The sequence below is a fragment of the Oncorhynchus nerka genome, linkage group LG20, assembly GCF_034236695.1.
Source record: "Oncorhynchus nerka isolate Pitt River linkage group LG20, Oner_Uvic_2.0, whole genome shotgun sequence".
Taxonomy (NCBI): domain Eukaryota; kingdom Metazoa; phylum Chordata; class Actinopteri; order Salmoniformes; family Salmonidae; genus Oncorhynchus; species Oncorhynchus nerka.
The window spans coordinates 24,323,991-24,341,009 of NC_088415.1; the positions used below are offsets into that span (position 1 = coordinate 24,323,991).

The window sequence follows — 17,019 nt, forward strand, 5'->3', positions numbered from 1 at the left end:
TTGTTTTTCAAACAAAACTATTTAGTCAACAGGGATCTTGATGAAGGAGGGGATTGAATGTCTCTGCTGTAACCAAGAAGCTTTATCTTGACATCTAGTCACTTATTTAACTAGGCAAGTCAGTTACGAACAAATTCTTATTTTCAATGACGGCCTAGAAACAGTGGGCTAACTGCCTGTTCAGGGGTAGAACAACAAGATTTGTACGTTGTCAGCTCGGGGATTTGAACTTGCAACCTTTTGGTTACTAGTCCAACGCTCTAACCACTAGGCTACCCTGACACCCCAACTTAGCTAGCAAGTTAGCAAACCAAATACATAGCTGGAGACCTGAGCTGGGTATAATTGTGACCTGTTCCAGGAAGCTAAGCGTCTGTCGCAAGACACTAATTCACAGGAGAGACATTTGAACATAAACATTTTCTGGGGGCAGAAATGCCTTCGGGAACATGTAAACTTTCATGTGCCTTAATAGCAAACTTGTATGCCATCTGTAAATATGAATACAATTGTTAAATTACGAGTCTAGTTGGTTTAGCCATGGAAAAACCTTCCCGCTAGCCATGATTTGGCTGAGATAATGATTGGGCTGCACATGCCGAGAGATGGGTTCGGATTGGACTGCCATGTAGCACGCGTCTGTCTATAACATGAGCTGCTTAGTATGTGTACAGTAGGTCATCCTTTCTAAAGTGGCTTTTTTGAAAGATACCACGAAGAACTGCACAAATGTTGCTAAGGCTCTCCACTTTCTGGAGGACCGAGTTATGAAATCAGTGGAATGCCCGGTGGATGCAGAGTATAATAGAAGGAGAAAATTCAGGTGTTTGATTACAAATGTGGAAGGAGTCTAAAAGAGAACACAGAAGGCTGTTGTATGAAACACTTGTCTGGATTACATCTTCAAACTAAGGCATCCGTGACAGAGAGGGAGAAGCGTTTATCCATGTATACGGGTAAGGGAGTCTAGCTAGCTACATTTTCAGAAAAATATGGGTATATTGGTGTTAAAATGCACCAGTTATGCTATTTTGGTCCCCCAGGCTATTGATGTCATGCAGCCTGTCATTTTGTGTTTATACTTTTTCATAACGACAATGACAAGTTTGATTGGTCTACCATGTAGCTTGCTTCTGTCTATAACATGAGCTGCTCAATATGTGTAGATAATCCTTGCTACCACAGATTTTTTGAAAGATATCATTTAAGAACTGCAAAACTGTTGCTACTACACTCAACATTGCTGCCCTGAATTTAACAGGTGCTATTGACAAAGGTCAGTGGGGAAAAGTTGTGATGGACTTGTTTCTGGAGGATGATCGTGCCATGCTGACTCTCTCTGACTTTGAAAATGAATAGACGAGGAAATCCCTGATTTAGGTAAAAACATTTTCATTGAACCTGATGACAGTGATGGGGAAGAAACAGCGATCAACAGTGTTGTTGTCACTGAATCATTTTACCGGGTTTTGAAATCAGTGGAATGCCCGGTGGAAGCAGAGTATGATTGCAAATGCGGAGGGAGTTGAAAAGAGAATACAGAAGAATAATTTTGTCAGAACGTCGCTTTCATTGCAAGTTAAAGCATACTGTTAGCTATCTAGCTAACGTTAGCTGGCTGGCTTGCTAGCTAATGTTATGTGTATGATCTGTGTAGTAATATTATTTATATCTCACAAATCCATTTGCATGGCTAGTTATAGCCTATTATTAGCTAGCTAGCTAACATTGAACTTAGTTGGTTAGCTTTAGCTACCTGCAGATTCATGCATAGTGCATGGTTGTATGGTTTGGGATTATGGTTCATTCTTCAGCTAGCTAGCTATCTACACTTCTAAATAAGACTCCTCTATGTAAGCAACCATTTCACTCTGCCGTTTACACCTTCTGTATCCTACTACTTTTTATTAATACTTTCACCACTTTTAGTCTTGAAATCTTTGGTTGTTTATTACACTACCTTACTCTGTTTAGCACATGGCCTCACAAGCAAATCCTTAAAGAGATGGGTGTGAATGATGCTGAATAGGTGTAGACAAAGAAGAGTAGGTGTGTCAAAACATTCACGGGCCATTTTCTCAAATGTGGGGTTACACGTTTATCAAGTTTTAAAGCAGATTTACTTTCTCATTGTTCCTCAACTGCAGTGTATTATATAGTATTTTCTAAAGCAGGAATAGGCGTTTATAGGCTAAAGTCCAAGCTATATCATCCAATGTCGCGACTGTTGTTGGCATCCAAAGATTATCCAACTTGAATAAAGGCTTGGAGGTAAGGACGACAGCAGTTGTGTAGCCTACAGGTGATACGGATGTCATTTATTATTGATACCTACATTGTGCATTGATGTGAATCACACTGCTGCTCTCTCATTTAGCCATTTGAGCCTCACAGATTGTGGTTGTTGTGGATGGCTGTTCACAAATGTATATGTATATTTTAACCCAATAACGGTTGAATTTAAAAAGTTTAAGATGCCTATAAATCATTGTTTTTGCGACCAGTGCACAGCCAGTGAAAAATGCTCTCTTGCAACAGCTGTACAGGTGCTCCCTCCTAAATTCCTCCGTGGTATTGTGTTCCATACAGTCAAAACCAAGTTTAATTTAGGTAGAATATGAATTTAATTTGTGCTGATACATTTTTTTCTCCATATAGGACTACGTAGATACAGTGCCTTGCGAAAGTATTCGGCCCCCTTGACCTTTGCGACCTTTTGCCACATTTCAGGCTTCAAACATAAAGATATAAAACTGTATTTTTTTGTGAAGAATCAACAACAAGTGGGACACAATCATTGTCACGCCTTGGTCATAGTGTTTTGTGTTTTCGTTATATATTTGGTCAGGCCAGGGTGTGACATGGGTTTATGTGTTGTGTTTCATATTGGGATTTTATAGGATTTGGGATTGCGGCTGATTAGGGGTGTAGCATAGGTTTGGCTGCCTGAGGCGGTTCTCAATCAGAGTCAGGTGATTCGCGTTGTCTCTGATTGGGAACCGTATTTAGGTAGCCGGGGTTTCACTGTGTATTTCGTGGATGATTGTTCCTGTCTCTGTGTAGTTTCACCAGATAGGCTGTTTCACGTTCCGTTTGTTGTTTTGTACTTTGTATAGTTATTTCATGTATCGCTATTTTCTACATTAAAGATCATGAGTAACCACCACGCTGCATTTCGGTCCTCAGAATCACCCACCACACACGGACCGAGCAGCGTGTTAACAGGCAGCGACAGCCTGAACAGCGAAGGGAGGACGTTATGGACAGCAGAGGCATGGAGTATACGACGTGGGAAGAAATAGACAGGTGGGCGGTCGACCCAGAGAGAGTACCGGAGCCCGCCTGGGATTCGCTGGAGCAGTGCGAAGAGGGCTATAGGCGAATGGAGTCGAAAAGAAAGACACGGCGGCGCAGAGCGAAAACCGAAAGTCACCCCCAAATATTTATTGGAGGAGGGCTCAGGGAGAGAGTAGCAGAGTCAGGAGTCAGACCTGAGCCTACTCTCCCTGTTAATTGTGAGGAGCAGCGATATAAGGACTTCTGGTCTTGGGAGGAGATATTAGACGGAAAAGGACCCTGGGCTCAGCCTGGTGAATATCGCCGCCCCAAGGAGGAAATAGAGGCGGGAAAAGCGGAGAGGCGCTGGTATGAGGAGGCAACACGGCGACGCGGATGGAAGCCCGAAAAGCAGCCCCAAAAAATTATTGGGGGGGGGGCTTAACCTCTTAGAAATCTCGCTCTATACTGCCCCTGTTGGAGAAAGTGCGTACCCATAGTAAACTGAAAATACTTTTTCCCAAAATTGCTAATATATGCATATAAAAATTATTATTGAATAGAAAACACTCTAAAGTTTCTAAAACCGTTTAAATTATGTCTGTATGTAAAGCAGAACTCTCAGGAGAGCCATTCTCCCAAACACTCTGTGAACAATAGAAAAGTTGGGTCTACTTTGACGTCATCAAACACCCTGCCCAGGCAGCTACGGATCCAGGAACAGTCTCTATCTGTTCAGCGCGATGTCTGCTTTCAAATGGCGCGTTCAATGTGAGAATCGCACGAGTCCTGCACTTTGGCGCGCCGAAATTGCGCGTGTCCCTCTCAAAACCGGGCACTGTATTGCGTGCGGCCGATTTGGAGTACGTCTTTTTCCAACATGCAGCATTTGAAGCCGGTTTGTCTGTTAGCGCTGTCCTTTGTTCTACATGCTAACAACAGCATAAAGCTCGATTTTGCACATCGTTTGACCAGTTTAATCGACATATAATATGTAAATTGGAAGTTTTGGTGCGCAAGAGTGCTGGACCAGAAGTCATTTTTGATGCATTTCAGCTGAAGCAGTTAGCATATGCTAATACAGGGACACGCAACGTGAAACCAAACGATTTATTGGGTAAGTATGACTCCTTCTACGTCTTCTGATGGAAGAACATCAAAGGTAAGGGAATATTTATGTGGTTATTTTGGGTTTCTGTGGACTCCAAACGTAGAGGAGACATATGCTAATATCTGAGCGCCGACTCATAGTATAGCCCAGTGAACGATGTCTGTAACGTTAAAAATAAATGTAATACAGCGGTTGCATTAAGAAGAAGTGTATCTTTGTAAATATATGTAGAACATGTATATTTAGTCATGTTTATTGCTTGTTATCTGACGTTATCTGTCGGAGCTATCATCATTTCTCCTGACATTTGAGTAGCATGTTTTTTTTTTTAAATGTCGTCAACCGAGATTTATGGATATTATATAGCATATTATTGAAAAAAAATTAAATGTACTGTGTAACATGTAATATTACTGTCATCTGATGAAGATTTTCAAAAGGTTAGTGAATTATTTATTTTTTAATCCTACTTTTAAATTTTATTTTTTCTGGGACAAAATGGCCGCCGCTTGCCTTTTGTTTCGGTGGTGATCTAATATAAATATGTGCTATGTTTTCGCCGTAAAACATTTTAGAAATCTGACTTGCTGGGTAGATAAACAACTTGTTTATCTTTCATTTGAGCTATTTTACTTGTTAATGTGTGGAGGTTAAATATTTTTAGGAATATTTTTTCGCATTGTGCGTTATGCTAATGAGCTTGAGCCGTAGTCACGATACCGGATCCGGGATGGGTCGGACTATGAGGTTAATGGGAGTATGGCTATGCCAGGTAGGAGACCTGCGCAAACTCCCTGTGCTTTCCGGTGGGCAAGACAGACCGGGCAGACACCGTGTTATGCTATGGAGCGCACAGTGTTTCCAGTGCGGGTGCATAGCCCGGTGCGGTTCATACCAGCCCTTCGTATTGGCCGGGCTAGAGTGGGCATCGAGCCAGGTAAGGTTGGGCAGGCTCGGTGCTCAAGAGCTCCAGTGCGCCTGCACGGTCCGGTCTATCCAGAGCCACCTCCACACACCAGTCCTCCGGTAGCAGCTCCCCGCACCAGGCTTCCTGTGCGTGTCCTCGATCCTGTAGCACCAGTTCCAGCACCACGCACCAGGCCTTCTGTGCGCCTCGCCTGTTCAGCACAGCCAGAGCCTTCCTTCCCTCCTGCGCTGTCGGAGTCTCCCGCATGTTCAGCGCTATCAGAGCCTTTCTCCTCTCCTGCGCTATTGGAGTCTCCCGCCTGTTCAGCGCTTCTAGAGCCTTCCTCCTCTACAGCAGTGCCGGAGCCTCCTGCCTGTTCGGAGCAGCCTGAGCTGCCAGTCTGCAGAGAGCTGTCAGTCTGCAAGGTGCTGTCAGTCTGCATGAAGCAGGCAGAGCTGTCAGTCTGCAAAGAGCTGCCAGTCTGCAGGGAGCTGTCAGTCTGCAAGGAGCTGTCAGTCTGCAAGGAGCTGCCAGTCTGCAGGGTGCTGTCAGCCTGCATGGAGCAGTCAGGACTGTCAGTCTGCATGAAGCAGCCAGAGCTGCCAGTCTGCAAAGAGCTGCCAGTCTGTAAGGAGCTGCCAGTCTGCAAGGAGCTGCCAGTCTGCAAGGAGCTGTCAGCCTGCATGGAGCAGTCAGAGCTGTCAGTCTGCATAGAGCAGCTAGATCCGCCAGTCAGCCATGATCTTCTAGATCTGCCAGTCAACCAGATTCTTCCAGATCAGCCAGTCAACCAGTCTCTTCCAGATCTGCCAGTCAACCAGAATCTTCCAGATCTGCTAGTCAACCAGAATCTTCCAGATGTGCTAGTCAACCAGAATCTTCCAGATCTGCTATTCAACCTGAATCTTAAAGATCCGCCAGCCAGCCAGGATCTACCGGAGCCTACTACCTACCTGAGCTTAATCTCAGTACTGGGCTTTCTCTCAGTACTGGGCTTCCCCTCAGTTCCGGGCTGCCCCTCAGTCCCGGGCTGCCCCTCAGTTCCGGGCTGCCCCTCAGTCCCGAGCTGCCCCTCAGTCCCGAGCTGCCCCTCAGTCCCAAGCTGCACCTCAGTCCCAAGCTGCACCTCAGTCCCGAGCTGCCCCTCAGTCCCGAGCTGCCCCTCAGTCCCGAGCTGCCCCTCAGTCCCGAGCTGTCCCTCAGTCCCGAGATGCCCCTCAGTCACGAGCTGCTCCTCAGTTCTGTGGGGTTCTGGGTGAGGACTATTAGGCCATGGTCGGCGGCGAGGGTGGATTTTTCCCAGGACGCGAAGGGGAGGAACTAGGACATTAATGGAGTGGGGTCCACGTCCCCAGAGGCTGGGTTTCACCGCCACCATGGACAGATCGCCCACCCGGACCCTCCCTATTTCGGTTTTTTTCGAGGTGCGTCCATGAAGTGAGTCCTTTTTTAACAAATCAAAAACTGAAAATTGGGCACCTTAAAGGGGGAAATGTTTGAGGTTCTGTCACGCCTTGTTTCCATTGTCATAGTGTTTTGTGTTTTTAATTCATTGGACATGATTTGGAATGGCATATTTGGTCCCAGGACCAGGGTGTGACATGGGCTTAAGATGTGTTTTGTGTTTTCTGCAGCATTGAAGGTCCACAAGAACACAGTGGGATTTTAAATGGAAGAAGTTTGGATTTGAACGGAGCAATCAGCGATCAAACATCTCTAGAGAGATCTTAACATAGCTGTGCAGCAACGCTCCCCACCCAATCTCACAGAGCTTGAGAGGATCTGCTGAGAAGAATGGGAGAAACTCTCCAAAAAAAGGTTTTCCCAAGCTTGTAGTGTCATACCCAAGAAGACTCGTGCTGTAATCGCTGACGAAGATGCTCCAACAAAGTACTGAGTAAAGGGTTTGAGTAGTTATGTAAATGTGATTGTCGTGTCTTTGGCATAATTAAAGTGAAGACTGTTATTTTATCAAATCAATTCTCTGTAATTATTATTACGTGATTAAACTAATCATGTAAATGTAATTAACTAGGAAGTCAGGGCACTAAGGAAACTCTTCAGATTACAAAGTTATAATTTTCCTAATATAACTCTTCAGATATTTTAATATCTGATCAATTAGTCTTCTAATTAATGAATTATTCTTTACCTGTCACGCCTTGGTCATAGTGTTTTGTGTTTTCGTTATATATTTGGTCTGGCCAGGGTGTGACATGGGTTTATGTATTGTATTTTCGTATTGGGGTTTGTCGTATTTGGGATCGCGGCTGAGTAGGGGTGTTGTATAGGCTTGCCTGCCTGAGGCGGTTCTCAATCAGAGTCAGGTGATTCTCGTTGTCTCGGATTGGGAACCGTATTTAGGTAGCCTGGGTTCACTTTGTATTTCGTGGGTGATTGTTCCTGTCTCTGTGTAGTGTTCACCAGATAGGCTGTAATAAGTTTCACGTTCCGTTTGTTGTTTTTGTATTTATTAGTTATTTCATGTATCGTTCAGTTTTTTCTTCATTAAAGACATGAGTAACCACCACGCTGCATTTCGGTCCGAATTTCTTTCGACAAACGAAGAACGCCGTTACATTACCTCACGTTAGTCTCATTCCAAACATTGTAAACTGTTGGTTGTCTGCACAAACCCAGCCTTTACTATGAATCATCCATACATCAACTGTCTTAATCATTTATTTACTAACTAACTAAATAATCACAGAAATGCATAGACAAACAAACAGTAGATATGGTTACAAGGAAATGAAATATCGGCTAAGCCGATATGACGGCTTGGTGGACAAAGGGAAGTGGGTGTGGACTGAGAAGGGCGGGAAAGACAAAAAGAGTCACTACACAGTTGATTAGCACATGAACGCTCACTAATTCGGGAATAATTGCAATCAATATATATTTACGCCCAGTGTGTCATCGTGATCTCTGTTGGAATCCTCCTTCTGTTGGAAAGTTCAGTCTTTTGTGGTTAGAATGAATACTTCAGAGTACCTTTCAGAAATGTTCTTATAGAATAGATGTTTCGGCGGTTGTCGGTCTTCGCATCCCAGGTTGACATAATTTCTAGCTGCAGACTAGTAATTAGTATCTAAGATTTGCTCTTATTCTGTGGGGATCGATAGTCGATCGATAGAGTCGGGATCGATAGAGTTTATTCTGTCGGGATCGATAGAGTTGAACCATTTCCAATGCTCCACGTGGTATGGTTAGGAATTAAACAACCATTACAACTTGACCTTATACTGAGGTTTTTGTGGTCTGAACTCAACCTGTGCCCCTTCTGTGTCCATCGAGGTACGCGTGGTCTGAATAGGATTTCCTCAGGAGTTTTTTTTATTTGTACAGTAGAAAAGGGCTGTTCCACACCAGATCATGTCTGTGCTCACGGGGGCGGGCCAATGACTTAGTTAAACTTTAAAGGGAATACAATTCTTTCACATTAAAGGTTTAACATCATATTATATCATTTCACAAATAGTTTCATCTTTACTCATTCATTTTATACAAGAATTAGATGCAAACCCCATCATTGAGAAATGTACATATTCAGATATATAGTCATGTGTGTTTCTTGTCCTCTCTGAGGTCACCAAATGAAACACACTCGTCATACCTGTCCCTTAAGTGTCCACGGACCAATCCGTCCTTCTCACAAGTGGACATTTTGTATCAAATCCTCATTTTGGGGATTTAGGAGTTCACCATGTGAAATCCTTTGTTCTTTCTATGTGTCTCTGTCTGCATGGCCAGGGGGAGAGAGTCTCCTCCAGGAATTTTCAACCTGAGATAACAGAACCTGGGTTTAAGAGAAAGAGAGAGAGAAGGGGAAGCCACTAGCTATACCCAAAAAGGGCCACCGTCATGACATGATATTTCAGTTTTTTATTTTTATACATTTGCTAAATAAAATAAAAAGACAGTTTTTGTTTTGTTATTATGGGGTATTGTGGGTAGATCGATGAGGAAAACCTTTTTTAAATGGGTTAGAATAAGCCTACATAACCAACCCATAGAGTAAAATGCAAAGTCCGTTTATGGCCAGCTATGTAAAATTATAACTATAAAGTGTGTCCTGCAATAGATATTGTTCAATTGGTAATATTAATTTTGTCTTCTTCTAATGCCTCTTAAGAGGAAAGTAATCAGATTAAGTTACTGAGTTTGGGTAATCCAAAAGTTACGAGACTGATTACAATTTTTGACAGGTAACTAGTAACTATAACGGATTACATTTAGAAGGTAACCTACCCAACCCTGCACACACACACTAACAAACAGAAACATTCTCAATCATTGGTGTTTGATGCAATGACACAATATCAATAGTTCTCCACACTGCCCTCACCCACCTAGATAAGAGTAATACTTACGTGAGAATTTAGTTAAATGACTACAGCTCATAGTTCAACACCATTGTCCCCCTTACATGAAACAAGGGGGGGGGCGATAACAGCGCCTATTTCCCCTTACGAGGTTGATTTTATTTGTCATGGGCCCTCAAATACAAAACAAATTCTACAGCTGTACCGTTGAGAGCATCTTGACTGGTTGCATCGCTGCCAGGTATGGCAATAGCACCGCCCTCGATCACATGGTGCTACAGAGGGTGATGCGGAGAGCCCAGTACATCACTGGGGCAGAGCTCCATGCCATCTGTATCAGGCAGTGTGGAACTAAGGCCTGGAACCTCGTTAAAGATTCCAGGCACCCAAGCCATAGACTATTCTCTCTGCTTCAGCACGGCAAGCGGTACCGGTGCATCAAGTCTGGCACCAACAAGCTCTTGAACAGCTTCTATCCACAAGCAATAAGACTGATAAATAGCTAACAAAATAAATACACAGACTATCTGAGTTATTCTTGTATCTTTATTGACCCTTTATTTTATTTTTGCACTCTCCATCATCTGCTCACTCACACATAATATGCACATACATTAATACTGACTCTACACACAAGCACACCACATTGCCATACAGGCTGCTGCTACTCTGTTTATCTTATATCCTGATGCCTAGTCACCTTACCCCTATACATATCTACCTCCATCACTCCGGTATTCCTGCACATTGTAGATATGGTATTGGAACTGACCGTGTATATAGTATGCTTACTTACTTATTGTGTTCTTCATATATCTTCTTATTTCTCGTGTGTTTTTTCCAGTATTACACTGTTCATTCATTGTTGGATTTTGAGTTTGCAAGAAAGGCATTTGACTGTAGTTGTGCATGTGACATTAAAACACACACCTGAAGGCTCCATTGACGTGTTGTTAATAGGTCTGTCAGCAGTGACAGGTGGCTGGGTGATGCAACAGAGAGATTCCCTTTACGGCGTTGACGGTGTTGTTAATAGGTCTGTCAGCAGTGACAGGTGGCTGGGGTGATGCAGCAGAGAGATTATCTTTACGGCGTTGACGGTGTTGTTAATAGGTCTGTCAGCAGTGACAGGTGGCTGGGGTGATGCAGCAGAGAGATTATCTTTACGGCGTTGACGGTGTTGTTAATAGGTCTGTCAGCAGTGACAGGTGGCTGGGGTGATGCAGCAGAGAGATTCCCTTTACGGCGTTGACGGTGTTGTTAATAGGTCTGTCAGCAGTGACAGGTGGCTGGGGTGATGCAGCAGAGAGATTCCCTTTACGCCGTCGACAGTGTTGTCACAGGCACATCCGTGTCACGTAAACAAAGATGTTAGGATGTTGTCATAATGTGACAGCTCCATAAACAAGGTGACCTCAGGGGGACGGCTTGGAAAATGCTGAGGCAGAGCGTGACGTGGAGTGGCAGACACCCATGACAGACAACCTACAGCCACACACAGTTGAAGACTCAAAGACTGACTTACGTGAGTTGAAAAATAAAATGCAAATATACACTGACATAGACTGACCAGGAGAATCCAGGTGAAAGCTATGATTCCTTATTGATGTCAACCTTTAAATCCACTTCAATCAGTGTAGATTAAGAGATTTTAAAGCCTTGAAACAATTGAGAGATGGATTATGTATGTGTGCCATTCATAGGGTCAATGGGCAAGACAAAATATTTAGGTGCCTTTGAATGGGGTATGGTAGAAAGTACCAGGCACACTGGTTTGAGTGTGTCAAGAAATGCAATGATGCTGGGTTTTTCACACAACAATTTCCTGTGTGTATCAAGAATGGTCCACCATCCAAAGGGCATCCAGCCAAATTGACACACCTGTGGGAAGCATTGGAGTCAACATGGGCTAGCATCCCTGTGGAACGCTTTTGAAACCTTCTAGTCTGTGCCCCCAATGAATTGCGGCTGTTTTGAGGGCCAAAGGGGATGCAACTCAAAATGAATGTACAGTTGAAGTCGGAAGTTTCCATACACCTTAGCCAAATACATTTCAACTCTGTTTTTCACAATTCCTGACATTTAATCCTCGTAACAATTCCCTGTCTTAGGTCAGTTAGGATCACCACTTTATTTTAAGAGTGTGAAATGTCAGAATAATAGTAGAGATAATTATTTATTTCAGCTTTTAATTCTTTCATCACATTCCTAGTGGGTCAGAAGTTTACATACAATCAATCAGTATTTGGTAGAATTGCCTTTAAATTGTTTAACTTGGGTCAAACATTTAGGCCTATTCCTCCTGACAGAGCTGGTGTAACTGAGTCAGGTTTGTAGGCCTCCTTCCTCGCACACGCTTTTTCAGTTCTGCCCACACATTTTCTAGATGATTGAGGTCAGGGCTTTGTGATAGCCACTCCAATACCTTGACTTTGTTGTCCTGAGGCCATTTTGCCACAACTTTGGAAGTATGCTTGGGGTCATTGTGCATTTGGAAGACCCATTTGCGACCAAGCTTTAACTTCCTGACTGATGTCTTGAGATGTTGCTTCAATATATCCATATAATTTTTCTTCCTCATGATGGCATTTATTTTGTGAAGTGCACCAGTCCCTCCTGCAGCAAAGAACCCCCACAACATGATGCTGCCACCACCGTGCTTCACATTTGGGATGGTGTTCTTCGGCTTCCAAGCCTCCCCTTTTTCTCCAAACACATAACGATGGTCATTATGGCGAAACAGTTATATTTTTGTTTCATCAGACCAGAGGACATTTCTCCAAAAAGTACGATCTTCGTCCCCATGTGCAGTTGCAAACCGTAGTCTGGCTTTTTATGGCGGTTTTGGAGCAGTGGCTTCTTCCTTGCTGAGCGGCCTTTCAGGTTATGTCGATATAGGACTTGTTTTACTGTGGGCTGAGTGGTCCCATGGTGTTAATACTTGCGTATTATTGTTTGCGCAGATGAATGTGGTACCTTCAGGCATTTGGAAAATTGCTCCGAAGGATGAACCAGACTTGTGGAGGTCTAGAATTTTTTTTCTGAGGTCTTGGCTGATTTCTTTTGATTTTCCCATGATGTCAAGCAAAGAGGCACTGAGTTTGAAGATAGGCCTTGAAATACATCCACAGGTACACCTCCAATTGCCTAAAATGATGTCAAGTAGCCTATCAGAAGCATCTAAAGCCATCATTTTCTGGAATTTTCCAAACTGTTTAAAGGCACAGTCAACTTAGTGTATGTAAACTTCTGACCCAGTGAAATGATCTGTCTGTAAACAATTAATGGAGAAATTACTTGTGTCATGGAAAAAGTAGATGTCCTAAACGACTCGCCAAAACTATAGTTTGTTAACAAGAAATTTGTGGAGTGGTTGAAAAACGAGTTTTAATGACTCCAACTTAAGTGTATGTAATCTTCCGACTTCAACTGTATGTACTGTTTCATACTAAATCGAGTGTCTTGGATTTACATACAAAATAATACGAAATGCTCTGAGACCAGGTTGTTCCCAGAGGCAGTTCCAGCACTGCTGTTACCACAACACAACACACACTATGTGAAATGAACCTTGACAATCTTGACAATCACATTACATTATCCTCATTCATTATGTGGAGGGCTAGGAGTTCTTCTGACCTTAACAGCAAAATCTATGGGCTCTGAGAACACATCCCACCAGCTTTACCAGGGTTACTAACCTCGCGGTCGAGGCCTGCTGCCACGGTGACAATGTCTCCGGTCTCGCTGTTGATAGTGAACATGTTGGGGATGGGGCTGTGTGGCGTCTGGGAAAGGATCCGGTAGCGCACCATCCCATTGGCCGTGGTGTTGTCATCATGATCGAAGGCTGCCAGGTGCATCACAAACGTACCTGAGGAAGAAGAGGCAACAGTCAGATGAGGCATATATACAGGTACACAAGCACAAAGTACCAGTCAAAAGTTTGGACCCTCCTACTAATTTTTAAACCGCAGAGTGAAGGAAAATCAGCCAACAAGTGCTCAGCATATGTGGGAACTCCTTCAAGAATGTTGGAAAAGCATTCCAGATGAAGCTGGTTGAGGGAATGCCAAGAGTGTGCAAAGCTGTCATCAAGGCAAAGGGTGGCTACTCTGAAGAATCTCAAATATAAATTGTTTAAAAAAATATGGGTTACTAAATGATTCCCATATGTGTTCATTCATAGTTCGGATGTCTTCACTATTATTCTACAGTGTAAAAAATAGTCAAAATAAAGAAAAACCCTGGAATGAGTAGGTGTGTCCAAACGTTTGACTGGTACTGTACATTCATGCACACACTGATCTCTCACTCTCACTCTCACTCTCTCTCTCTCTCTGTCCCTGTTTATACTCCTCTCTCTCTCTCTGTCCCTGTTTATACTCCTCTCTCTCTCTGTCCCTGTTTATACTCCTCTCTCTGTCCCTGTTTTACACTCCTCTCTCTCTCTCTCTGTCCCTGTTTATACCCCTCTCTCTCTATGTCCCTGTTTAAACTCCCCTCTCTCTCTGTCCCTGTTTACACTCCTCTCTCTCTCTCTCTGTCCCTGTTTACACTCCTCTCTCTCTCTGCCCCTGTTTATACTCCTCTCTCTCTCTCTCTCTCTGTCCCTGTTTATACCCCTCTCTTTCTCTGTCCCTGTTTAAACTCCTCTCTCTTTCTGTCCCTGTTTAAACTCCTCTCTCTCTCTCTCTGTCCCTGTTTACACTCCTCTCTCTCTCTGCCCCTGTTTATACTCCTCTCTCTCTCTCTCTCTGTCCCTGTTTATACCCCTCTCTCTCTCTGTCCCTGTTTAAACTCCTCTCTCTCTCTGTCCCTGTTTAAACTCCTCTCTCTCTCTGTCCCTGTTTATACTCCTCTCTCTCTCTGTCCCTGTTTAAACTCCTCTCTCTCTCTCTCTGTCCCTGTTTATACTCCTCTCTCTCTCTGTCCCTGTTTATACTCCTCCTCTCTCTCTCTCCTCTCTCTCTCTGTCCCCTGTTTATACTCTCTCTCTGTCCCTGTTTATACTCCTCTCTCTCTCTCTGTCCCTGTTTATACTCTCTCTCTCTCTCTGTCCCTGTTTATACTCCTCTCTCTCTCTGTCCCTGTTTATACTCCTCTCTCTCTGTCCCTGTTTATACTCCTCTCTCTCTGTCCCTGTTTATACTCCTCTCTCTCTCTGTCCCTGTTTATACTCCTCTCTCTGTCTCTCTCTCTGTCCCTGTTTATACTCCTCTCTCTCTGTCTCTGTCCCTGTTTATACTCTGTCTCTCTCTCTCTCTGTCCCTGTTTATACTCCTCTCTCTCTCTCTCTGTCCCTGTTTATACTCCTCTCTCTCTCTGTCCCTGTTTATACTCCTCTCTCTCTCTCTGTCCCTGTTTATACTCCTCTCTCTCTCTGTCCCTGTTTATACTCCTCTCTCTCTCTGTCCCTGTTTATACTCCTCTCTCTCTCTCTGTCCCTGTTTATACTCCTCTCTCTCTCTGTCCCTTTCTCTCTGTCCCTGTTTATACTCCTCTCTCTCCCTCTGTCCCTGTTTATACTCCTCTCTCTCTCTGTCCCTGTTTATACTCTCTCTCTCTGTCTGTCCCTGTTTATACTCCTCTCTCTCTCTCTGTCCCTGTTTATACTCATCTCTCTCTCTCCTGCCCCTGTTTATACTCCTCTCTCTGTCCCTGTTTATACTCCTCTCTCTCTCTCTGTCCCTGTTTATACTCCTCTCTCTCTCTCTGCCCCTGTTTATACTCCTCTCTCTGTCCCTGTTTATACTCCTCTCTCTCTCTGTCCCTGTTTATACTCATCTCTCTCTCTCTCTGTCCCTGTTTATACTCCTCTCTCTCTGTCCCTGTTTATACTCCTCTCTCTCTCTGTCCCTGTTTATACTCCTCTCTCTCTGTCCCTGTTTATACTCTCTCTCTCTCTCTGTCCCGCCCCTGTTTATACTACCTCTCTCTCTGTCCCTGTTTATACTCCTCTCTCTCTCTCTCTCTGTCCCCCTGTTTATACTCCTCTCTCTCTCTGTCCCTGTTTGTCCTCTCTCTCTCTGTCCCTGTTTACACTCCTCTCTCTCTCTGCCCCTGTTTATACTCGCTCTGTGTCCCTGTTTATACTCCTCTCTCTCTCTGTCCCTGTTTAAACTCCTCTCTCTCTCTCTGTCCCTGTTTAAACTCCTCTCTCTCTCTCTGTCCCTGTTTACACTCCTCTCTCTCTCTTTCTCGCTCTGTGTCCCTGTTTATACCCCTCTCTCTCTGTCCCTGTTTATACTCCTCTCTCTGTCCCTGTTTACACTCCTCTCTCTCTCTCTGTCCCGGTTTATACTCCTCTCTCTCTCTGTCCCTGTTTATACTCCTCTCTCTCTCTCTGTCCCTGTTTATACTCCTCTCTCTCTCTGTCCCTGTTTATACTCCTCTCTCTGTCCCTGTTTACACTCCTCTCTCTCTCTCTGTCCCTGTTTATACTCCTCTCTCTCTGTCCCTGTTTATACTCCTCTCTCTGTCCCTGTTTACACTCCTCTCTCTCTCTCTGTCCCGGTTTATACTCCTCTCTCTCTCTGTCCCTGTTTATACTCCTCTCTCTCTCTCTCTGTCCCTGTTTAAACTCCTCTCTCTCTCTCTGTCCCTGTTTACACTCCTCTCTCTCTCTTTCTCGCTCTGTGTCCCTGTTTATACTCCTCTCTCTCTCTGTCCCTGTTTACACTCCTCTCTCTCTGCCCCTGTTTATACTCCTCTCTCTCTCTCTGTCCCTGTTTACACTCCTCTCTCTCTCTGTCCCGGTTTATACTCCTCTCTCTCTCTGTCCCTGTTTATACTCCTCTCTCTCTCTCTGTCCCTGTTTAAACTCCTCTCTCTCTCTCTGTCCCTGTTTACACTCCTCTCTCTCTCTTTCTCGCTCTGTGTCCCTGTTTATACTCCTCTCTCTCTCTGTCCCTGTTTAAACTCCTCTCTCTCTCTCTGTCCCTGTTTACACTCCTCTCTCTCTCTCTGTCCCGGTTTATACTCCTCTCTCTCTGTGTCCCTGTTTATACTCCTCTCTCTCTCTCTGTCCCTGTTTAAACTCCTCTCTCTCTCTGTCCCTGTTTACACTCCTCTCTCTCTCTTTCTCGCTCTGTGTCCCTGTTTATACTCCTCTCTCTCTCTGTCCCTGTTTATACTCCTCTCTCTCTCTGTCCTTGTTTATACTCCCCTCTCTCTCTGTCCCTGTTTACACTCCTCTCTCTGTCCCTGTTTACACTCCTCTCTCTCTGTCCCTGTTTAAACTCCTCTCTCTCTGTCCCTGTTTACACTCCTCTCTCTCTCTTTCTCGCTCTGTGTCCCTGTTTACACTCCTCTCTCTGTCCCTGTTTACACTCCTCTCTCTCTGTCCCTGTTTATACTCCTCTCTCTCTCTCTGTCCTTGTTTACACTCCCCTCTCGCT

General features: G+C 44.2%; 1 protein-coding gene across 1 annotated transcript in view; it reads right to left on the reverse strand.

The window, feature by feature from the left end:
- The window catches only part of LOC115102119 (cadherin-4-like), a 555,321-nt gene that overhangs the window by 73,935 nt on the left and 464,367 nt on the right, over positions 1–17,019 (reverse strand). The window contains exon 8 of the mRNA XM_029621715.2: positions 13,321–13,493. Coding sequence (XP_029477575.2) covers positions 13,321–13,493 — 173 coding nt within the window. The remainder of the gene's footprint in view (positions 1–13,320; positions 13,494–17,019) is intronic.